Raw genomic sequence first — 24,573 nt, 5'->3', positions numbered from 1 at the left:
CGTTCACTGGAGAGGCCAGTGAAAGTGAACGCCGCCAGTCTCTTGCCATGGCGGCCTCTGTCTCTCTCCACCCCCAACCTCGGGCCCTAAGCACACCGAGTCGGTCCCAGCCCCAACCCCAAGCCTCCTGACCTTGGTTAGCTTCCGCTTCTCCATCCATGCGAGGGCGACAATGGCGACCGCCTCCGTCGCCGCCTCCCTCCCCTTCTGCCTCCTCCTGTCTCCGCGGCTGTTCCGCGGGAGAAGGGCGGTGAGGTGGCCGCGGCCGATTAGGGCTTCGGCGTCGAGCAACGCCAGTGACGTCGCAGGCGGGGAGCGGAAGCTGGGGGCTCTGGAGAGCAGGGTGGGAGATCTGAGGGCGCTCGTCGCCTCCGTGCCTCCTGCTGTTGCTTCGGTAAGGACTCCCCGTACCTCTCCCTCTCTGGGTATTTCGTTTTTGTACATTTGGATTGCGGGATTGATTAGTGTCAGCACGATACGGTAATTACTGTGAAGGGGAGATGGTAATCTTTGTGGAGAGGGGGGATATAATATATTAGCCCTGTAGATAAATTGCGACGAGTGCGAGCGAGGTTTTTGAACGAGTGCAAAAGGCAAACATTGTTGTCTTCCCTATGAGTGTCTATGAACAACTAAGTGGCATATTGATATTAATTTGGACGGTTGATCTGTTGAACTGATTAGTACACAGTGGTAGGAAACTCGTGGTTGCATAGATAGTCTGAAGACATGAAATGCAGAATACTATTATCTGTGGTTAGACATCCCTTCTTTCTCTGTCCGTGATCCTCATCCACCAAACCATAAAGGTCATCAACAATTTTCAGCACAACAGGGAATTGGTTTTAGACAATGCAGGCAATTTATTTCTTTTACTGTGTGCCTTCCTTTCTTTTTTTAGCATAAGAACAATGACCTTTTATGCTTTAACATGCTTATCCAGCCCTCCTTGAGTTTTGCCAGTGCCAGGTTGTGTACTTCATGTTCTATCTTTCTCTTTTCATGCAGATCCAGAAGAGCATTAGCCCAAATTTTGTTGCTGGTTTCTGTGTTGGCATTGCATTTTTGGCTGCTGCTGCAAGGCAGGTCATCATTAGAAGTCGAGATCATGATAATAGAGGTTCTGTTGCTGATCTAGTAAGGCGTGGACAGTTAAAATCAGGGCAACGAGGGACGTACGTCACTAATTCCTTCATTTCCTTGAAGTTGCATTTTGTATTCTCATTGATGTTTTTCTGGGTTTATGGATGCTTCATTATCGTTTGGACTATAGCCTCTGCTCTAATGATCATGTTTTAACATAAGACTTGAAACTTGTCTATGTGACTTGGTCATGTTCCATTGTATACTAATTAATTTTCTGTTGAGTGATATTATCATTGTGCTTATGCTTGTGAGGAGTTACTTTCCCTGGCTACTTGTTCCACGCCATTGCAAGCCTCACCATTTTTTTTTTTGGAAACTGGAGGGCGCAAGCCCCTACAGATAAATAATATTGAAAATTAAAAAGTTAAAGAGTTAACTGTTTCCTGGTATGGGCTGATATAAATGGTTAAATATTAACATTCAGAAACTAATTACAGGGTTCGTTTCAATGCAGATATAAATTTTTAAATGAAGCTTTTGTGTGAACTTATAAACCTTTGAATTGTGCAATAATCATGACTGAAGTAATTCCTTTCCTGCAGTGCAAAGCTCCGCACATATGATGATCCTTTCAATAATTCATTAGTCAAGATTGATGAGGGTACATCTACTGCACAAATGTTTGGCAAGGAGTACCGTTTGGCTCCTGTTAGGCTTACGAAGGAGCAACAAGAAATGCATCAGAAGAGGAGATCACGTGCATATCAGTGGAAAAGGCCAACCGTGTTTCTCAGGGAAGGTGATTCCTTACCTCCAGATGTTGATCCAGATACAGTTAGATGGATCCCAGCAAACCATCCTTTTGCTGCTGCTTCAAGTGAAGTAGATGAGGAGACTGCCAAACAGAACGTCTATCAGAAGGATGGTGTCCCATCCCGTGTTAAGGCTGAGCATGAAGCTTTGCAGGCAAGGCTAGAGGCTTCAAACGCTGTGAGTGCTTTGCCGATGGACAGGATCTTCTTGACATTTAAAATGACATTAGATCCTCCCTTCTGTCAAATCAAAATTGATTTATATATTGATAAAGCTCCAAGCCTAGTCTGACAAAAGAACCAACCACATTGTGTACTTTTGTTAATCACCAGCCTTCTAGAATAATGAATCTGAATCCCAACAATGCTTTGCAGGTTACCAAACTCCCTTCGGATCCAAGGAGTATGCAGCATAATGAGAGACCAATGAGATCATCAGGCAAGCCATCTGAAAATCTTCAGAGCTCGAAGTTCGATAACCAAGGTAGACAAGTGTCTATTGAGTCTGGTAAACATAGCTCTGATGGAAGTTCACAATCAAATGGGCCGGAAGGGCAATAAGATTTGTGTACTTCAGCTCTTTGATGATATTTGCTTTGTTGCATAGCGTTATCAGCTTTTAGGCTGTAGCTGTAGCTAGAGAAGTTTTGGAACAGTGTGCTTACCGGTTTACATAGTGAGCAGTTAATATGGAAATCGCTTGACGTGTTGTGAATGGATATTTATTCTGACGAGTACATGGGTACTGGGTAGCTTCACCAGGCCATAACCGACTCCTAAGACTAGGGTAGGCTGGGCCGATTGGCCAACGACAAACACGACTGAGGTGTAATCGGTGTGCTGCGCTGCACTGCCATTTGCACGGATTCGACTAGGGGACAGTTACAGCACAGGAATCACACTTATCTCCATAGTGAACCCATCAGTCGGATGTGATTGTAAATAGCTAAGCAACACTATCGTTGATTGTCAGCAGTTGCATGTTTGTAACCATACCCGGAGCCTGAGACTCGAACTTAGATCGGGGACAAAGACGAACATACATTTCATCCTGTCTACTTGACATCGAACTGAGCACTCGGTGCATAATAAGCAATACAAATACTCATTTACTGGATGTAGTCCACCCCACCTGAAGTATTTCCTCTATAGAGGTATTTAAGATGCAAACTATGCACTCTGTTTTTCATCCGCTGAAGTTGGAAATACAATAGCTTGTAAAGCTATCTCTTTTGTCTGTGGTTCTACAATACCATCATTTTCCTATCGCACCATAACATAGTTCAGAAAGTTTTCCACTGGAGGATTCAAGGGAGTTAAAGTTCATAATAATACATCCTATATGGCTTAGAACGCCTAATAGGCACAAAATTTTCGCTAAAGAAAAAGACATTATCATGAGAAAGGCCCTAGGTGCCCCATCTTTCCAGCAAGCAAACCTGTCTGGGAATCAATGGAATTACATGAATCGCTTTAGATATCCTCAAATGCCTCTTCTTCATCACCGCCAAACATGGCTGCCATTTTCATGGCTAGCTTTGCAGCCATCTCCCTCCTTTGGAAGTCAGGCATGAGCCTTAGGTTGGATCGCACATTACCAATTTCCGACATGATTTTCTCCAGGTCATCCAGACCATAATGCTCATCCTCAAAAAGATGGTTAGCCTCTGGAAGATCACTTTGATTATCCTCAGTACTATATGCTGTGGTCGTGTCCACATGATCGCTATTGTCAGTTTTGTTGCTCCGAGTTACAGTATTCTCTTCAGCAGTTTCTGTAGGCATGTTACTCGGGAGAGAGTTGGATGCTGAAGAGTCAGTACCGGCCTTCACAACTTGATGTGTGTGATCCTGCGTACCATCAACCTCACTTGATCTCTCAAAGCTTCTGGATGTACTTGTCTCGCCAACAAATTCCCACTGGTCATCAGATCCATGAGACAGGACCTCATACTCAAAATCATAGTTGGATTCATCATCCGTAGATTCTGCCAGAATGAAAATAAATAATCAGGGACATGTAATGCATTATTTTAAATTCAATAATTTAAAGTAGTTTACTGGTGCAAAGATTTCACTACATATATTCTATGTAAAAGAGGGGCAGCAAATTCTAATAGCTGAAATTACTTAATAGAGAAACTTTCTAAGCTAGCCATGCCGTACCATAATTTTTCGATAGTGCAGAATAAGCAAGACACAGATCAACAATCATCAGTGCAAATTTACTCATTTATGGCATTCAACTACCTTCTTTTTCAACCAAGGATGGGGCAGTTATTCTGTTTCCAGATTTCAGAATCATTCCAGGCCACATATGTGCAGAAAGAGCTCCAAGAAGTCGCTCTAAGCCTTGGCTATCACCATCCACTGATAGACCTGTTAGTTTGAATAAACATCGATTAAGATAGAAACAACCACGGCTTCTCAATTGGAGTCCATAAAAGATATAAGTTTTCATTGGGTATAAAATAATTAATTGATGCTCAATTTAGAGGTCATGGTAATAGATTAATTACTGGAAATAAGAAAAGCTTAATGCCAAAGTGTACAAACTTGAGGAGAAAAAACTTAACAGCTACAGGTTTATAACCGAGGAGACAACTTACACTTATCAAAGTCGGCATTGGAAGCACAGGCCTCAATATATTCTATGTTCTGCTCAATGCACCATTGTGCAGTAGAGTTTCTGATCTCTATGCATGGCTCTTCCTCAGATAACAAGCTACAACCCTCACTTTCATTTATCCCAAAATCGAAATAATCAGGGTGTAGATCAGAACTAGACTCCCCAAGCTTTTGCATACACCTCCTATATTCTATATGTGCACTATGACCAGGTACAAGATCTGCTTTATTTCCAATGCATAACAAGACCTCAAACCTCTGGATATCAACATTGGCAGCCCAGCTTTGCAGAGTAAGCAAGGTGGATTCCTGCATAATTACTTGAGGCTGTTACCCTACTGTAGCACTGAGGATAAAAATTGAACTCTGAAAATTATAAGGTTCAGAATCTTTAAACGCTAAGACAGAAAACACAATAAAGGTTCAATGAGAACACAGGTTCAGTACGGACATCATTCATATCAAAGACCATAACGAGGGCAGCCAGCCGGTCTAGATGAGGTAGGGAACCAAGAGAAAATTCTTCACCAAGATTCGCTGTCCAGATGGAAAGATCAGCTGAATAATACTTTGTTTGAATTGTCCACCTGTATGGCAATCAGTAGCAAAATAAATTATATCATGTACTATTAGAAGATTTAACTCAAAACAATGCTTTCCACTACTTCTATATAAGTAGCATTTGACATTTCTCACAGACAAAAAGTAATTTAACAGGATGCTGTTACATACCCCTGACACAGCACACCGGAGGATAAGTCATGTACGTCAGGTATTTCTGCTGCAAGCAACCCTGAAGTTCATGGTGAAACGAACGTGGTCAGGAAATAATACGCACAACCACCAATAAATAATATAAATAGTAAATTTTGCAATATCAGATAATATCTTATTTTAGCAAAGTGTAAACTTAAATATCTGCTCCACCGTCCAATGAATTCATCAATTATCAAGGTAATGGTTGAAACTAGAAGCGTTAATTTGTCAGCTAAAACTGTCATCTTGTATCTTCTCTACTCTATCTACTCCAAATCAATTTTTTTACTGTGTCCATTCAGAAATCAAATCACAGGCAGGTGAAGCACGGGATCTTCTCAATTTCTCATCCTGCTTACGACGCGAAAACATCGGATTCAGATCCTAGATAGTTCCGCTACTCTATCGGCTCGATGTTTCGCATTCAAATCGGGAGAAGAAAACCCAAACGACATAAGGAAAGGAGGACAGCGAGATCTCACGGGAGAGGATGGTTCGCTTGCCGACACCCGGGGCGCCGACGAGGAGGACACCGGGCCGCGCCTCCAGGGATCCCTCCATGGCTTGGCGCCAAACCACTGTACCCTAACACCGGATCAGAAGTTCCCCGACCTTGGTTTCCTCGCCGCCGAATGAGAAGTTCGGAGACTCCACGCGCGAGTAACGGGAGACGAGGAAGACAGTACGAGACGTTACCGTCAACTTTACGCTTTCATTTCGGGATGGCGTATTTCATTTTCCGCTAGTGCTTGTGTTTCTCCCGCAACCAAACTTCATGGGCCGAATTGGACCATGTGACTTTTGCTTCGTCTGGGAGCACGCATAGCATACCGCGAATTCCATACCGCAAGGCCACAATCGTTTGAATGGTGGCGTCCCCATGGCCGCCACCGCCGCCTTCTCCTCCTCCGGCGGTTGCCTCCCACATGGCGGTCACGCAGGCGTTTGCCGACGCGCTGCGTTCGTGCGGTGCGCGCGGCGCACTCGCCGGTGCCCGCGCGCTGCACGGCCGCCTCGTCGCCGTGGGCCTCGCGTCCGCCGTCTTCCTACAGAACACGCTCCTCCACGCCTACCTCTCCTGCGGAGCCCTCCCCGACGCCCGCCGCCTGCTTCTGACGGACATCGCCCACCCCAACGTCATCACCCACAACGTCATGCTGAATGGGTATGTCAAGCTCGGCCGGCTGAGCGATGCCGTGGAGCTGTTCGGTAGAATGCCCGCGAGAGACGTGGCCTCGTGGAACACGCTCATGTCCGGGTACTTTCAGAGCCAACAGTACTTGGCTTCTTTGGAAAGCTTTGTGTCCATGCACCGAAGTGGTGATTCGTCGCCAAATGCATTCACATTCGCTTATGCCATGAAGTCTTGTGGTGCCCTTGGAGAGCGCAGTTTGGCGCTGCAGCTGCTTGGGATGGTTCAGAAGTTCGGTTCCCAGGATGATAGTGATGTAGCAGCTGCCCTTGTCGACATGTTCGTGAGATGTGGAACTGTGGATTTAGCTTCAAGGTTGTTTGTTCGCATTAAAGAACCCACTATATTCTGTCGGAACAGTATGCTAGTGGGATATGTCAAGACATATGGTGTCGACCATGCTCTTGAGCTTTTTGATAGCATGCCTGAACGTGATGTTGTTTCATGGAACATGATGGTATCAGCATTGTCTCAAAGTGGCCGAGTCAGAGAAGCCCTTGATATGGTTGTGGACATGCAAAGCAAAGGGGTGCGCCTTGATTCAACAACATACACTAGTTCTCTTACTGCATGTGCCAGATTATCTTCTTTAAGATGGGGTAAGCAACTTCATGCTCAGGTGATTCGGAACCTACCCTGCATTGATCCATATGTCGCTAGTGCTCTTGTTGAACTGTACGCAAAATGTGGCTGTTTCAAGGAAGCTAAGGGGGTGTTCAACTCTTTACATGATCGTAACAATGTGGCTTGGACAGTTCTCATCGCGGGATTCTTGCAGCATGGGTGTTTCACTGAATCTGTTGAATTGTTCAACCAGATGAGAGCTGAGTTGATGACACTTGATCAGTTCGCATTGGCAACTCTTATAAGTGGCTGCTGCAGCAGGATGGATTTGTGCCTTGGGAGGCAACTACATTCACTCTGTCTGAAAAGTGGGCAGATTCAAGCTGTCGTCGTCTCCAATTCTCTCATCTCCATGTATGCCAAGTGTGACAATCTTCAGAGTGCTGAATCTATATTCAGATTTATGAATGAAAAGGACATTGTATCATGGACAAGCATGATTACTGCACATTCTCAAGTAGGGAACATCGCAAAAGCTCGAGAGTTCTTTGATGGCATGTCGACAAAGAATGTCATTACATGGAATGCTATGTTGGGAGCATATATACAGCATGGAGCTGAGGAAGATGGCCTCAGGATGTATAATGTTATGCTAAGTGAGAAAGATGTTAGACCTGACTGGGTTACCTATGTCACACTGTTCAAAGGCTGTGCAGATTTAGGTGCAAACAAACTTGGAGATCAAATTATTGGTCGCACTGTAAAGGTTGGTCTCATTTTAGACACCTCTGTTGCGAATGCAGTTATAACAATGTATTCCAAGTGCGGAAGGATTTTAGAAGCTCGAAAAGTATTTGACTTCCTGAACGTGAAGGATATTGTATCTTGGAATGCCATGATCACTGGTTATTCACAGCACGGCATGGGAAAGCAAGCCATCGAGATCTTTGATGACATACTGAAAAGAGGTGCAAAGCCAGACTACATAAGCTATGTTGCAGTTCTGTCAGGCTGCAGCCACTCCGGGCTCGTGCAGGAGGGGAAATCTTATTTTGATATGATGAAGAGGGTCCATAACATATCTCCAGGTTTGGAGCATTTCTCATGCATGGTAGACCTTCTTGGCCGTGCCGGGCACCTGACGGAAGCCAAGGATCTCATTGACGAGATGCCCATGAAACCAACCGCTGAGGTTTGGGGAGCTCTTCTTAGTGCCTGCAAGATACATGGCAACAATGAGCTCGCTGAACTTGCAGCAAAACATGTGTTTGAGCTGGACTCGCCCGATTCTGGGAGCTACATGCTTATGGCAAAGATCTATGCCGATGCTGGGAAATCTGATGATTCTGCACAGATAAGGAAGCTGATGAGAGACAAGGGGATAAAAAAGAACCCGGGATATAGCTGGATGGAGGTTAACAACAAGGTCCACGTCTTTAAAGCGGATGACGTGAGCCATCCCCAGGTGATCGCGATACGGAAGAAGCTGGATGAGCTCATGGAGAAGATCGCGCGCCTCGGGTACGTGAGGACTGACTCCCCGCGCTCGGAGATTCACCACAGTGAGAAGCTAGCTGTAGCCTTCGGGCTCATGAGCTTGCCCGCCTGGATGCCGATCCACATCATGAAGAATCTGCGCATTTGCGGCGACTGCCACACTGTGATCAAGCTGATATCCTCAGTGACTGGTCGGGAGTTCGTGATTCGAGATGCCGTGCGATTCCACCACTTCAATGGTGGTTCCTGCTCTTGCGGGGATTACTGGTGAGTGGTGACCACTGACCATGGTCCATGGATTCTTGCGTAGTTCTTTTTGTTGACATTATTGGTTGAGGATAGCATCATAGAAAATCTTGATGTTATCTTTTTCGTCATTCCTTATCCATAATAATCTTATAGATTCGCCCCAGCCTAAACAAAGGCGGCCAGACCGCCAGATCATACTTACATCATGCAAGTATCGGGAAAACAGTGCATTAAGTACAGGTTCATACAAACGGAGCAACGCGTTGCATTGAGATACAGCGTGCATCCAAGAATGGATGTCATCCGGAGACACACATGGCAAGCTAGTTCACTGAACATAAGTGTTTCTGAGAGTCAAGGGGCAGCAGCATCATTTTACGGCTTCATGCGTGACATGGACATCTTGTTATGCATTTCATGGAATCAATCACAAGAGTTCAATCAGAATCCCCAGAAAAACACATCCACACAGACACTTGACAACATCTTGAAAAATCGCAGACGGTTTCGTAGGGCAGCAAGACAGAGGAAGTAGCTAAGCCACAAGCTGTACATCGTGTTAAGTCTCAGAAAGCACCAGGTGCGTCCCTCATGCTGATATTCAGGCTGTTTCTCATTGTTCTTCGACCCACTCCCATGTTGCCCTTGGTCATCATGGCAACAAACTCTCCATAGTCAATGCGGCCATCCTGGCAAGCCAAAAAAAAAAAGAAAAGAAAAAAAGAGCAAGGTTTAGACTACACGTGTCAATGGCATTAACTTTGTTCCATTACTAACAGAACCATAACCATTGATTAATGAAAATTTTGCAGGTGAGGAAGACTGCCCCATGGTACTGAGCTCTCAGCAAACTGATAGAGAGAAAGCCACGAACTCCAGTTTCACCCCTATAGGGCTGCATCTATGGGGGCCAATGACCACTGTCACTACCCCTGTAGGGCCGCATTGTTACCAGTTTACCACTGGTTGGTGCTTTGCCACTATTTCTTGGGCTCACCAGAGAGGGGCGTTTTTTTGGGTGCCACCAGTGTTTGATGTCTGGACGGCTGCTCCCACACTTAAGGTGCTAACCTTACACTTGAAAGCATTGGCCACATTGGTTGATTGAGCATCAAATGAACTATGTTGATCAATAAAATGTGTCCGTCCTTATTAGCAAGTTGTCTGGGTTTTCATTGCATCACACTACTTGCATTGGTTGTACATTTCATATAGGTTTAATGAAGGTGAGTAAGAAATAAACAAGATATGCTATTCTATAACTTTTATGCATGTGGTCTAATTAAAGTAAGACTTACATTGTCCTGGTCTGCTTCGTTGATGACATCATCAAGAAAAGCATCTGGCATGTTATGCTCTTTGCAAGCTTCCTGTAGTTCATCCACTGTGATATAGCCACTACCATCTTTGTCGAAATATGAAAAGGCTGCTACGAGATGTTCCTCACGTTCCAGCTTATTGAGATGCAAAGTTGCAGCAATGAATTCTATGTAGTCAATTGTTCCACTGTTGTCAATATCAGCCTAAATGAAACAATGAAACAAAAGAAACACGTAAGTTTTTCGGTACAATGTGTTATAACATCTCTTTTACAAAGCCTCTGGCATAAGAAATGAGCCAATTGTGATGCTCAATTTATCATCCTCTAAATTAAATATGCATAGTTGCTAGACCACTCAAGTAAAAAACACGCATACACGTCATGTAGCACATAAGCACAGATTTATAAGACAAAATGGTGTCTGCTTTAAGATGAGGAAATATTAGTTATGCTGTCTGCTGCACTCATCCTAATCATAAATATGTAATGAGAAATAGTCATACATAGTTGATTGACTTTGTAGCCTAGATTCTTAATGAAGCCACATATTTATGATTCTTAATGTATAGCTTCAGGACCCAGGTTGTTGAAGCTAAAAATACAAACAAGCATACCAAAAGGTTTCAGCTAACTTACTGCGTCCATAAGATCACGAATCTCAGTGTCCTTCAGTGTGGAGCCATATTTTCTCAATCCTTCTTTTAGCTCATCATAAGTAATTGCGCCACTGTTATCAGTGTCCATGGTCTGGAACATTTCCTTCAACCCCGCAATTTCCTCTTCTGATAGGCTCTCAGCTATTACCTATTAGAATGAACACATATAGTCAATTAGTTCAGCGTTGCACAAGCAAGCAATCTACAATGTAACACAACTCTCTTGATCGATACTCGGTAATATGGGACAATAACTAAGAAATATTGGGGTGCTATCTTCTGAATCTGCGGATCAAAGTTCATACAAATCATGCCTAAAAGAACTGCACTTACTCGTAAAGCCATTTTCTTCAACTTATTCATTGCAGAGAATTGCTTAATGCGAGATAAGACAGCTGGATCCAGTGGACGGTCAGGAGCTACTCCATGATCACGAATCCATGGATGGCCTGTGCACAAGTTCAAGTGTCATCTTTTTATCCAACAATTGCAAATACATCAGGTGAATGGATACATTGCAGTGTTAGAGAAATAACAAATCAATAGTATAAAGTGGTGAAAGAAACTAACATAGAACTTCGTGTGCTGTTAAGCGCTCGGCAGCACGAGGATTCAGCATTCGTCTTATAAGATCTTTTGCACTATCAGATATGACAGGCCACGGATCAGAATCAAAATCAATGACACCTTTCAATACAGCATCAAATATTCCTTGTTGTGTTTCTGCATTGTATTCATTGAAAATATTAGCCTGCCGTCAAAATGGATAAAGTTAAAGATCCTAAAGAACTTAAGGCAAACATACCAAAATACTACATACCTGCCCAAAATGGAGGCACACCACTTAGTAGAATGTAAAGAATGACACCGGCTGTCCATACATCAGCTGCTGGTCCATAACTTTTCAACAAAACTTCTGGAGCCACATAATATGGGCTACCAACAACATCGGTGAAAACTTGACCTGAAAGAACAGAACAAGAAAAGGGAAAAGCGTCAAGGATGCCGATAGCATGCCTAATTGGTTACAGGTTGGAGCGAAAAAGGTTCTGTGTATATTTTCACTATTAGAATAACAGGCAGCTTCCACCAGATCCAATCATCCAACTGCCACTCAGACTCAACTAAGAAATGCTCCCTGCTGAACTTGCATTTCGGGCCTAGCAGGTTAGGGCACTAAACTTATTAATTAGTGTTTGCCACTAGTAATCTTGAATGGCAAGTAGCTAGCTGCATTTATTTCCTGTCAAACTAAGCTACTGCAACGTTAGCTTTCATCACATAACAATCAATACCGACTATTATTACTAGTAGTACTTTTCAACCCTTTCCGTTGCAAAAATTTCAGTTGCATGATGACTACAAAAGACCTGCTGTTACAGAATTTCACCTGCAATCGTCCATTTCATTTCCTACAACTACAATCATGAATAAAACAGAGCTAACGCAAGCACAACGTAGAGCTACCGATTAGTAAAACACATCCAGTGCACAAGTTTCAGCCGTTGACTAAAACAGTACTGTGTCACAATGGAATGGGGAGAAGTTTGCACAAATTGCAGCAGCAGCAGCAGCTTACCAGGCTTGAAGAAGACAGAGAGTCCGAAATCGATGGCCTTGAGCGAGAGGTCGTCGTCCTTGTTGGCGAGCAGGAAGTTCTCGGGCTTGAGGTCCCGGTGCATGACCCCGAGCGAGTGGCAGGCCTCGACGACCCCGACGATGATCCTGGTGAGCTCGGCGGCCTTGCGCTCGCTGTAGTGCCCGCGCTGTATGATCCGGTCGAAGAGCTCGCCTCCGGCGCAGAGCTCCATGACGATGTGGACGTAGACCTGGTCCTCGTACGCGCCCTTGATAGCGACGACGTTCTTGTGGCCCGAGAGGTGGTGCATGATCTGGATCTCTCGGCGCACGTCGTCGATGTCCTCCTTGGTGATGAGCTTGCGCTTGGAGATGGACTTGCAGGCGTAGTCGACCCCCGTGGCGAGCTCGGTGCAGAGGTAGGTGGTGCCGAACTGCCCCTGCCCGAGCTTCCTGCCGAGCGCGTAGAGGTCGCGGAGGTTGGGGGTGGGGTGGCCGAGCACGGACCCGAGGTCGGGCGTCGCGCCCGCCCCGCCGCGCCTCATGGCTGCGGCGGCGGCGGACGCCGGCGGCGGCTGCGCGTGGGCGTCCGTGGTGGCGGGCGGCGTGGTGGGCTGCTTCCTGGGCGAGTCGTCGACGGTGCTGGTGGCGCTGTACTCGGAGTCGTGGCGCTGCGACGCGGCGTGCTTGAAGCTGTGCAGGTACTTGGATCTAAGGGAGCCGCCGCATGCGTTGCCCATCAAACGACGGGGTGAAGCCGCCGGCCCTGGCGCATGAAGCTAGCTCCGGACGGTCGGTCACGGCCGCGGCTCGGAAACGCCAGCGCAAACGCCAACGCCGCAAACGGAATCTCTGATCTGGGTTGGGTCGGGGGCGGGCGGGAGGAGAGAAACTGGGCGGGTGCTCGTGACTGGGCGAGCAGGGATTTAACGGGGACGACCACTAGGAGGGCAGCTCCAGCAACTGCTGCTGCTTCATGGCGGCTTCTCCTCCCTTGTCCTTTTCCCTCTCTGCAGCTCGGCTCGTGTCACGTTTACGGGGAAAGCGAACGCACGCAGCAGCTGGTGCCGTCCGTGTATGGATTGGTCCCGGTTTGGATTGGCCTCACCTCAGCCAGGTCAGTGAGTGCGTGCTAGTGGCGACGGCGACACCGGCAACGCGAGCGAAGCGTGCGGCCGTTTCGGTCTGATGGTCGTCCGGTCCGGTGCGCGCTTAAATTAATCGCGGCGTGGCAATTGGATTTTTGCGGGTGGGGGGCGGTGGGGGAAGGTGAGGTGAGGGTGAGACGAAGGTCGGCAGCGGCTTTCCTCTCCGTCCCCCGCCCGCGGTGCCTTGGTTTCGGCGACGGCGAAGGAGCGGGCAGGTACACTGAACTCAGGGTCGGGTCAGTTGCGTTGCGTGCGACCGTGCGTGGTGGCGGGGCTCCTCCGGGTTGAGGACTTGATGCCGGCGGACGGACCCGCGCCGCGCGTGGGGTGAGAGTGAGCCGCGGAAAGCGCCCAACCGCCGGCGTCGTGTCTCCTCCGTGCACGGGCGAGGCGTTGAGGGGAACGTGCGTGCCCGGCGGCAGGTTTAGTGAGCCCGTGGGCCCCGTGGCTGCGCCATCGCTGGCAACTGGGTTCTGTTGTCTAGGATAAGCGTGTCCGGTGTCCCTAGCTGTCGTGATGCAGGTTCCTCCTTCTCTTCCTTTTTGTTGCCATTGTTGGGAACGATTTCTTATTCGGAATCGAAGATGAGCGTAGCTAGATACTGTGACAGAGGATAAACCGATAAAGTGACTGGGAAAGCAACCGCTGATCAATGATCATAATACGGTCTTGTTTAGTTCGTCACAAAAACCAAAAACTTTTCAAAAAATTTCGTCACATCGAATCTTGTGGCACATGTATAGAGCATTAAATATATATGAAAACGAAAACTAATTACATAGTTTGTCTATAAATCGCGAGACGAATCTTTTAAACGAGTTACTTTATGATTAAAAAATATTTATCAAGTAAAAACAAAAATGTTATAATGTCAAAATCTAAAAAAAATTGATCTAAACAAGTCCTATATACACTAGCACAGTAAACTAGAAAGAGGAAGGATTTACTAGTACACGATATGACACGATGAAGAGATGTTTCGTGTGCACGAATTTGAACGTCTGACTTTGACCTCGTCGGGTGGGAGGAAGCTTCTGCAGGAGTTTAGGGCCTTGTTTAGTTCCCAGAAAATTTTGCAAAAATTTTCACATTCCTCGTCATATCGAATCTTTAGACGTATGCATGGAGTATTAAATATAGATAAAAATAAAAACTAATTGCACAGTTTGGTCGAAATTGACGAAACGAATCTTTTGAGCCTAGTTAGTCCATGATTGGACAATATTTGTCAAATACAAACGAAAGTGCTACATTGTCGATTTTGCAAAAATTTTCGGAACTAAACAAGGCCTAGGATTCAAAGTTGACAAGTCATCCGATTCATCTGTTGCATCATCGCATCTATGGATGCAAACATTTGCTACTGTATTCCAAAGAAAATCTGTACATGGCTGAGGCTAAAAGCATTCGGCAGGTTTACTGTTCCATCATCGCATCTAAGGATTTACGGTATTCGCAAACATTCTAGAAAATCATGGCTGAAATTATTATTCGCTTGTCTAAAAAATCATGGTTGAAAGTACTATTTATTGATTTGTTGGGAGAAAAAAAACATTGTTGAATGTCTCATATATCTCACAGATAACCTCAAGCAGGTGTATGATGTGCTGACTTGACTTATGCGTTGATAGGCTGCCTGCGTTTTTCCCATGGCACAGGTAGGAATGCGGCTACCCGACACAAACGCTGATGTGCTGACTTGACTTATACGTTGACTAGCTGCATGTGTTTTTCCCATGGCACATGGCATAAAAATACATCCAAAGATATAAGTGAATATTTGACACTCCAGCCTTGTTTAGATACAACAAAAAAACTCAAAACTTTACAAAATTCTCTGTTACATCGAATCTTGTGGTACATGCACGAAGTATTAAATATAGACAAAAAAGAATAACTAATTACACAGTTTTCCTATAAATCACGAGACGAATCTTTTAAGCCTAGTTACTCCATAATTAGACAACGTTGTCAAATAAAAACAAAAATGCTACAGTGTCAAAATCTAAAAACTTTTTGTATCTAAACAAGGCCTCAGGCAAGAACTACCTTAGGTACTTTTGTGGCATAAGAAATTACATCCAAAGATGCAAGTGAATATATGTCACTCATGGAAGAAGAAGAAAAGAAAATCAATGTATTAAGATCTTGTTTAGATGTTGTCAGATTCACCTCAATCCACATGTATTGGTGTGGATTGAGATAGAATTTAGCTCACGTTCTATTCCAATACATATGAGTCGTTGTCAATCTGACTATATGCAAACAAAGTCTAAAGGTCGTAAACAAGTGGATCCGCAGGCTTTCAATAGTCCTCATGCTTATGTCTCTTTCCACACATCTTTTTGTTCAACCTCAGATTTGCATGTACAAAAATGGTTCATTTCAAACCTCATATTCACATTCTTAGATGGATTTTTATGCACATTCACAGGTGTTATCTTGTATTGTTAAGTTCTTGATTTCGTACTCAGAAGGCAAAAGTCATAGGAGGCCCTCCTTATGGTATGTCCAACAAGACGTAGAAATCGGTAGGTAACATGATGGTGACAAAAAGAAGGAAATAAAGAATGGAGCATTTGTGATTCTATTACGGCATAGAATAGAAACATAGTAAGTGGAGAGGGTGGCTCCCATGAGTCGCACTAGGTGGGAGAGACATCTCATCTCCACTTGACATCTCTTTGCCTTCTCATCTTCACTTGATGTCTCTTTGCCATTTTTTAATATGTTTCTCTTCTTTGCATCAGCTAGTTTTGCCTAGTTAAGAGTAGGTTATTGGAGACTCCCTTAGGGGTGAAGATGGTTGGCCCCTTAGCAACATTTAGTATTATTGTATTTATTGTTCGATTGGTTGATAAGCTATGACATAAAGGATTGTTGGCTATGCCTTGTTCGTTTGGTTGATAAGCTATGGCAGAAAGTATTGTTGGATGATTTGTTGTGAGAGAAAAATACTATTGAATGGCTGACAGATTCGGCTGATAAGCTCAAACGAATTATATTTTTGTAGTATATTTATTTGATGTCATAAATCTATATGTGAATACTAGACAGTAGGACAAAGAAACACTAGACCATGGCCGACGTTGTATGCATTTTATTATTTTTCATCCATACTGCCCATATAGGTATGTTAGAGAAAGTATAACACAAAGGTTGTAAGTGGGCTTTAGGGTGGAATGGAGAGAGAGAGAGAGAGAGAGAGAGAGAGAGAGAGAGAGGTGCAATGTATGTTTACTAGATAATGCATGAGGTCCAAGAAACTTTGTGAGAGAATAAGGTAGGCTAATATATTAACGATGAAGTATGTCCCAACTACTATGGTATGCTGATAGATGGTTTGTCAATATACATACAGCTAACAACGGACTATATTATTAGCCATGCTCTTATCAAAGTTCATGGTCTTCCCAAGAAAACTACTAGGGTTAGTCATTCGACATTGAGTAATGCAAATGTTAGGTCGGGTAAAGTTGTTCCATTGCTTTGAGAAAGCCCAACATGGAGCGACACACTCCATGTTTCAGATGAAACTTCTCGTTTATGATAAGGTTTTCCAAACCTTAACAAAAATTATATGCATCTATAACTATTAGAATTAGAACTTTATTTTAGAAGCGCGTATGTTGTATGTGTCGATTTGAACTGAAAATATTTGAAAAGTCTAATATGTTTATTAAATGATTTTAAGAATATATTATAAAAATATTCTACTCAAAAATACATATCAAAGATCATACATACAAAAATCAAGTATGTCAAAATATCTACGACCGCGAAGGGAGTATATCTGCACATCCACATTTATTTTGGATTTGGATCCAAATTTGGGCATTGAAAAACAAATTCTGATATATCCACGTTGCAAACAATGCAACATGTGCATTCGTATTTATATTTTTTGCGAATATGAATTTAGATGATTATTATAGGTTCTGTCGACATTCAATTGTTTTGGTTCCTCCTGTCAACTAAATTTTGGCCATGCATTTACATTGTCTTATAGCTATATTTACATTGTCATATTACTATATTTACAATGATTTATTTAGTGTAATTTATTAGACAAAGTGGAAAATCAGATTCTCTGTTTAAGAAGTCCATGACGGACGTCTTAGGAGCGTGGCATCCCCGCTGGGAGATGACGATGACAAGCTCGACCTCATGGTGTAGCGACTCCAACAGTCCAACGGCTTCGAGGTCTCCACAGCGGCGGTGCCCACTCCAGCGTGGAGGAATGACAAGGTCGACTTCAAGAACAGGACAGGTGGTGGTGGTCGGTGATTTTGTCGAGGACCCCTACGACGAGGTCAGGGCCACAGAGCAGCTACCCCATCATGCCTTAGGCCCTCTCTATCGCAAGGTGAGACGAGTGAGGACGACGCAAGACTAGCGGGTGAGGGCGATGAACGACGAATGCTGACGACGGTGGCCAAATAGGATGGCCCAAAAATCAATTGACGGCGTGGGGGAAAACAACCGGTTGACGTTTAGTGTTTCTGGAAAAAAAACATCACGCACATATGCATATCACGTTCTAAAAACTGGTGTCATTATGTTATGCACTATACACACCTATCACGTTAAAAAATCATTGCTAATTCTCTATCATGTTAAAAAAATAGATCTACCAAACTTTCCAAAAAAAATAATCCACATATTTGAAAACTTTCTCTTCTGCCAAAATTAAAGCCAATTAAATATTTAATTTTATTACTACTTTCTTTGAAGTAATATATGGTAAAAGACATCTAGATCAACCGTCGTCAAGACCCTTCTCCTATATTATATATCATCCATCTCCACCCAACTCGTAGTACTTACCTTTGCCGTCGCCTTGTAGGACGACGGTAGGAGGAAAAGTCTAGCCGTGCCTAGCTATTTCGTCCCCCACGGTGCTTTCGGCTGCTTCAAATCTTTCCATGATTACCGAGTGACTACGCCACAAGAAATGTTGGGTCATTGCTGACACTGCAGTGCTGCATAATCTGGATGCCCTGCACTGGCCGACACTGCAGCTTCTCCGTGCTCCTGGCCACACCACACCACCACACCACCAGCGCCCAACTGGAGTGCTCGTGCAGTGGCCCTTGCCGGATTCGATTCGAACCAAGCCGTCCCGTCGCTTTGGCCGGCGCACTCATCAGTCATCAGTCATCACACGAATACGCGGGTGATGCTTTGGGATCAACCGGTATATGCGATGCCGGCGTAAAGGGCAGAAAAGGGTCCCCTGACGCGCGAGGCGTCCCATCTGTGTCTCCCGTATCTCTGGGTCCCCTGACCCTGATGCTGCTGCAATCGTGGTCGACGACGAGCACATCACATGGATTAAACAACGCTTGCGGCGAGCATATATGATGAGGCGTCGTCAAGCGGCCGTCAACCAGCGGTTAGGGAGGTTTTCATTAAAAAAAAAACAGCGGTTAGGAGGAGGCCTTCTGCCGAAAATGATGGATGGGCGGCGATTTGCGAAACTGTGGTCAGGGCGTCAGGCTGTGGAACCCGGTCCGTCCGGCCGGGAAAGATTGCCTGCCCTGTACGCCTCTAGCTAGGCTGACGTACCGGCCCCAAATGTTTTGTCCGGTGGGTAGTCGATAGCATCGCATGTGCGGGAAGCCGTTCAGGTCTGCGTGCGGCGTGCCCATGCACGGCACAGGGAGATGGGCGCAAGCGCAACTGATGACGAGTCGCGCTCGTACGTAGCAACGCTCACACGTAAGCTAGGATCCGGGACTCCGACGAAGCATGAGAAATGTCTTTGCTATGCTGTACGTACTGCGTTTTTCCAGTGAAATTACTGTTTCCCTTCATGGAAAATGGGAAAATGGTATGGTAATGGAAGAAGTGTGGACCAGTTGTAACTGTAATTGTAACGGCGGCATGCATGTGAATCACGATGACGAGGCGTTCCCTAGCACACGTCTCCTGCCCAACGAGGGGAGATTAGAACCATGTCCACTTATATTAAAAAGTCTACAAGCTGGCGTACACGGCTGCAAGAGATTGGGATAGAGACAGTAAAGTATAGAAATCCATGGAGCCCACAGTATCTCCCGTCGTAGGTCAAGTACTACAATCGATATTTCGAAGCCATAGCTCCTAGCCTCCTACAAGTTGCTAAACGTCCTAATCCATCACGGTACCACCACCCAAATTTCCCAAGTGGAGAAGATCATTCCAACGCTGAATATTCATGACCAAAAGAAGAAGAAGAAAAAAAAGGTCCGGATCTCTCTAGTCAAAACTGAAAACCATCGTGTGGTATTCACAGCCGGCGCCTCATCATCGATCACAAAGCTTTGCAGAAAAAGAAAAAGAGATAAAAGTTATTACTGTAGTCTATACACTCTAAAGAAGATAGTAGACTGCACAGCCTTTGTCGCTCTCGGCGAAACTGTTGAGAATTCACATCAAAGGGTTCTCACGAACGGGTCAAGAAAAGCAGCTGGTATTCTTCACACACTTCCGCTGATGAGAGGCTCCGTCGCCGGCGGCCCTCCTACGGCACCTGCAAGTCAAATGTCATTCGTGGCCGCGGAGTTCGGCGGATAGCTGTCCGGCCGTCCAGGTCTGCTGCGAGAGATCCGCGAGGTGGTCACGCAGGCCGTCAGCCAGCAGCATCAGCAGCTCCCTGCAGTCTGCAGCGCAATCATTCCCATCAGTCACTTGACACCAGCAATCTCGTGGCTACCCTAGTCCCAAATGGAGGACGGTCCACAGTCCACTCCGCGATCAGGTTGCCGATGGCTTCGGGCAAGCAAGAACGAGACGCCGACGCGACAGAAAAAGAGAGGGAGAACCGCACGGGCTTTACCTGGGATTCTGCTAAAGTGGTGCAGCGACACGGCCGCGAGGACCCTGTGCCGGGCGGGGCGGCCGGGCGCCAGGCACTGCTTCAGCCGCGGGACCAGCGCCGAGAACGCGGCGAGGGACGTGTCCGCGGCGCCGTCCTCGTCCAGCGCGCGGCTCAGCCACCCGGCCGTCGTCAGGCACGCGCCCACCAGGCCGGCGTCGGTGGAGCCGCCGAGGCACTTGGACAGCGCCTCCAGGAACGGTCTCCTGATCCCGATGCTGCCGCCGAGGAGCGCCGCGGCCACGTGCCTCAGCCACGCTTCGTTTTCGGCCGATTCCTTGTCCTGAGCACCGCAAAGCGAACTTCAGACACTGTTCACCGAATCATCAATGGTGTTCTGTGTGTAAAAGGTGGTCAGGTGTGCAGTACGTGTATGACAGCGTCAGAACTGGCAGCAGTGGCCCGTGAGTGGTCGATGAAGCCGGCCTGTTTCAGCATCCAGTCCTCGGCGAGAAGGTCGCCTGAGAAGGCGAAATTCCCTCCCAACAGCAGCAGAGCTCTCCGAGTGCTGGGCACGGCATTGTCATCTGACAGGCAGCATCTCAAAGAATGTGTGATGGTCTTGGCCGCCTCTTCTCTGTACGCGCTGTTTCTGTTTGGCTCCACCTGCAATGCATTCAGGTTACAGATTTCTGCAGACTAAATTCCAGCTCCAGGTGATGTCTGTGGCTAGCGAACGAAATACCATTTTATGGAAGTGGAAATATAAGCGTACAACAAGAAGAAATTCAGGGTTTAAAGCTGTATACCAATGCATCCAAACGCAACAGTAGAACGGCAACTGGGGCTTGTTCTTCTACAGGCAACCTCCGGAGATATTCCAATAGCACATCCATTGCCTCCATGATAGTCTCTGCTTTCAATCCGTGCAGTAGCAATTCAAACATTTCTCTCCTGTTCGAAATCAGAATGTTGGTGATCAGGAGGTAAGATGGCAGGTAGCACATATGTTTTATCACATCTTTTTTTATAAAAAAAAAAACTGAAGGAAATTGCACCTTCTTAAGCATACTAGTTCAATGAGCAAACCCACTGCAGTTCTCCTTGCTGAAAGCACTTCACTCTGAAGAAGTCGCAGAACACATGATCCATCGATCTTTATAGCGACGTAATTCCTGCAGCTGCCTTCCGCCCTGATGCAAAGCAACAGGTGCTCAGCTACCCGGGGCTGCTCATCTCCCCACCCTTCCTGAAACTTGTGCAGAAGGAAGTCTATCCCGCCGATCGCCATTAGGTGCCTTGCCTTGTCAAGTTTTTCAGACATGTCTTCAGCTGAATCCAGAGCCTTGTCTATTAATAGCAAGGTTAACTTCACATCAAGCCTAGCGCTTTCAGATATCAGATGCTTGCAGTGTTCAGATTTCCAGTTATCGATCAAGCGTTTGAGCACACGGTTCGTGTCTGGAACCGTCAGGCTCGAGAGATCTTGGCCTGTAACCGGGCACATCCGGAAGCCTCTATCTAGCCACTGAACTATAGCGTGCCGCTCGAACGTCTGTCCTGTCTCGATCGTCACGGGATTGTTGAAGATCTGGCGCGTCAGTGGACAGAGGAAGTCGTTGGGAACCGTGGCGAAAATGGATAGCTCATTGCCATCTGTGTCACTCTGGAGTGGCACTTCACTGAGGAACTTACAAGAAATCACAGCGATCAGTACAGAGTTGTATGCACTGAAAAATCGAAGGGAAGGGAATGGTGCTCGTACCAGAACTCGAGTGTGAGAAGGTCAATAGCAGAGTTGTCAGAAATAATCGGGTAACTTGCTGACGCATCTGATTCCTTGTTGGGTTGTTCTTCGACCTATGAATATGATTGTGAGATGTAATTTTTCATGAACTTTGGTGTATTTCGTGTGAATAAGCATGCTGTATTGTTTCCGGGGAAAACGCTTACATGTGGTTCGAACGTCTCTCTGTCTAAACTGTCAGGCACGGGCACGTTTTCTTGTCCAAACAGAGTGGGACTTCTGGGAGTGTAGCTCCTTTCCTCACCTCCAGCTTCATCGCTCTCGTGGTCCGGGAGCACGGTCACCGCGTCTGCGGCGGCCTCGGAGTACACCGCTTCTTCCTCCTCGATCCGCTCGGATGGCCGCATTGTGTCGTCGTACGCGAACTTGGTCGGACTCGAACTCCCGGAGCCGAACATGACGTCCGAGCTGATGTCGTACGACGTCGACGCCGAGCATCTCGGCGCGCTGGCATGGACCGTGCTCAGAGGAGCAGGAATGTCCGGGAGAGCCATGGCATCCGTCCGCCCCAGCAGCCAGTCCCTGTAGTAGCACGCGAGCGCTCGCGTCCCTTCGTCCAGTACGTCGACGAACACCTTCTCCACCTCCTTCACCCTTTCGTCGGCGCTCGCCGCCGCCGACTCGCGGTCGCGCCACGTCCTGAGGTGCGAGAGGCCCGATCGGAAGAGCCTGTCCCAGAGCGCAGGGAGCAGGACCGTCCGCGCCTCCCGCGGCGCAAGGCAGAAGGTCTCCAGGGCGTGCACTGCGGCGGAGTGGTCCCGCTTCTGCAGCTTGGAGACGGCGGACATGTAGAGGTGCGCGCACGCGGCGAGACGCGGGTAGGGAACGCCCGCCTCCGCGGTCACCTCGTCCGCGTCGTTGCCTTTGAGCGACGCCATCTCGTGGAGCTTGAACGACGCGCGCTTCAGGTCGCGCGGGTCCAGGCCCTCTGTCGCGGCGCGCTCGACGGTCTGCGCGTGCACGCGGAGGTCCAGCACGGCGCGGTGGTTGGAGTCGCCGAGGCACGACGCGGTGCCGGCGCGCAGCGAGGCGCGGAACGCCTCGTCCTTGGCGAACCGCTTCAGGGGACCCGCGGCCAGGGAGATGAGCGCGGTGAGCGCGGACTCGTCGAGGGCCGGCACCGCGGAAGGGTCAGACTCGGAGCCCCTCCTGGCACCGGCGTCTCCCTTGTTGCTGTGGCCCCTCGCGCTCGTCAGCGACGCCGACGACCCGCGCGTCGCGGTCGCGGCCCGCCGCCGCTCGGCACCGGCGTCCCTGCTGCCATCGTCCGCGTCGACGTTCATCTGCCTCAGGCGGCTGCGGGTGAGCACGTCGGACTGTGACCGCGAGGGCGGCTTGCCCGGGCGCCGGTGCTGGAGTGGCATGCTCGCGGCTCTCGAGGCCGCCGGCGCAGAGCTGTCGGGCGGTCTGCGACGGTTCTTGAACCCGTCAGCTGCCAGGAGCTCTCGGAGCAAGGACGGCGGGGGCGGCGCCATTGGCGTGGATGTAGCGGGTGACTTGACCGAGTCGACAAAGGAGCTGGCTCTGCTACGCCCCGCGGTGGCAGTGGTGCAGCAGCAGCATCCTCGGTTGTTCGCAATTCGCATGGGTATACGTGACAGGGCGACGTGGTGAAATGAGCAAGGGGACGGCGGGAAGCGGTCTCGCGGGACAGAATGTGCCAAATGGGGGGGTTTTGGCGGGCAGCGCTTCGCTCCGGCTCTCCGGCCGGCAGAGTTTTACGTTTTTCTGATACAGCTGCTGCAGAGATTGTTGGTTGAGTTTTTCTGACCCTATCAAGGTTTGCTGCGTCAAAGTGTTTGTGCGTCAGTGGCCGTCGGTCTGTCACGTCTCAGATCAGATTGTGATGTGATCACCGTCCCTATCCCAATGGCGTTCACACTTCACAGATAAGGCCTTGTTTAGTTCCGAAAAGATTTCGGATTTTTGGTACCGTAGCACTTTCGTTTGTTTGTAGTAAATATTGTTTAATTATAAACTGACTAGGATCAAAAGATTCGTCTCGCGATTTACAGACAAACTGTGTAATTAGTTTTTATTTTCGTCTATATATAAAGCTTCATGCATATACCACAAGATTCGATGTGACGAGAAATCTTGTAAACTTTTTGGTTTTTGGGGTGAACTAAACAAGGCCTAAGAGTACTCCTATGTAGTAGTTGCTTCTTTTCAGGCAATGCTAGTCGGTAGTTATTAGTGTGGTCTTCTGGAAGGTATCTGTGAAAGATGACGTCGAATATTGGAGATTTGGTGATTGGATAATGTCCATCGAATAATCCAAAGAAGAGCATGCAATGATCCAAGCAAGGATGATGATGCGTACAAGATCTAGATTCAAAAATTTATGATGCAGGTTTGGACTATCGAGTTTGACAAACTGCGATGGCGCCAAATTTTTTTGTTAATCTCCCTTTCCTTATTTACTACCACAGCGGTCATGCTGAGCTCCATGCTCACGTAGAAAAAGTAATCGGAGGAAT

The 24,573-nt window shown here is 47.0% G+C and overlaps 5 protein-coding genes across 5 annotated transcripts; 2 read left to right on the top strand and 3 right to left on the bottom strand.

Annotated features, from left to right (window-relative positions):
* LOC8060445 (protein MULTIPLE CHLOROPLAST DIVISION SITE 1) lies at positions 29 to 2,632 on the top strand. The gene is made up of 4 exons (XM_002448354.2): positions 29 to 394; positions 1,009 to 1,175; positions 1,689 to 2,076; positions 2,274 to 2,632. The coding sequence occupies exons 1-4, from the start codon at positions 173 to 175 to the stop codon at positions 2,457 to 2,459; spliced, it is 963 nt and encodes a 320-aa protein (XP_002448399.1). The 5' UTR covers positions 29 to 172; the 3' UTR covers positions 2,460 to 2,632.
* On the bottom strand, positions 3,032 to 5,998 carry LOC8057699. The gene is made up of 6 exons (XM_002446950.2): positions 5,765 to 5,998; positions 5,259 to 5,319; positions 4,978 to 5,113; positions 4,508 to 4,835; positions 4,149 to 4,277; positions 3,032 to 3,886 (listed from the first exon to the last, which is right to left on the bottom strand). Exons 1-6 carry the CDS (start codon positions 5,841 to 5,843, stop codon positions 3,372 to 3,374), a joined length of 1,248 nt encoding a protein of 415 aa, XP_002446995.1. The 5' UTR covers positions 5,844 to 5,998; the 3' UTR covers positions 3,032 to 3,371.
* LOC8060444 (putative pentatricopeptide repeat-containing protein At3g11460, mitochondrial) lies at positions 6,001 to 8,912 on the top strand. Its single transcript, XM_002448353.2, has one exon. It carries the CDS (start codon positions 6,149 to 6,151, stop codon positions 8,804 to 8,806), a length of 2,658 nt encoding a protein of 885 aa, XP_002448398.2. The 5' UTR covers positions 6,001 to 6,148; the 3' UTR covers positions 8,807 to 8,912.
* On the bottom strand, positions 9,030 to 13,377 carry LOC8060443 (calcium-dependent protein kinase 13). Its single transcript, XM_002446949.2, has 7 exons — positions 12,341 to 13,377; positions 11,582 to 11,725; positions 11,332 to 11,484; positions 11,095 to 11,210; positions 10,742 to 10,909; positions 10,083 to 10,307; positions 9,030 to 9,473 (listed from the first exon to the last, which is right to left on the bottom strand). The coding sequence occupies exons 1-7, from the start codon at positions 13,077 to 13,079 to the stop codon at positions 9,351 to 9,353; spliced, it is 1,668 nt and encodes a 555-aa protein (XP_002446994.1). The 5' UTR covers positions 13,080 to 13,377; the 3' UTR covers positions 9,030 to 9,350.
* Positions 19,581 to 23,964, bottom strand: LOC8057698. The gene is made up of 7 exons (XM_021462734.1): positions 22,240 to 23,964; positions 22,052 to 22,146; positions 21,345 to 21,968; positions 21,096 to 21,240; positions 20,716 to 20,952; positions 20,308 to 20,629; positions 19,581 to 20,131 (listed from the first exon to the last, which is right to left on the bottom strand). The coding sequence occupies exons 1-7, from the start codon at positions 23,677 to 23,679 to the stop codon at positions 20,016 to 20,018; spliced, it is 2,979 nt and encodes a 992-aa protein (XP_021318409.1). The 5' UTR covers positions 23,680 to 23,964; the 3' UTR covers positions 19,581 to 20,015.

The sequence above is a fragment of the Sorghum bicolor genome, chromosome 6, assembly GCF_000003195.3.
Source record: "Sorghum bicolor cultivar BTx623 chromosome 6, Sorghum_bicolor_NCBIv3, whole genome shotgun sequence".
Taxonomy (NCBI): domain Eukaryota; kingdom Viridiplantae; phylum Streptophyta; class Magnoliopsida; order Poales; family Poaceae; genus Sorghum; species Sorghum bicolor.
This window is presented reverse-complemented; position numbering and strand designations above follow the sequence as displayed.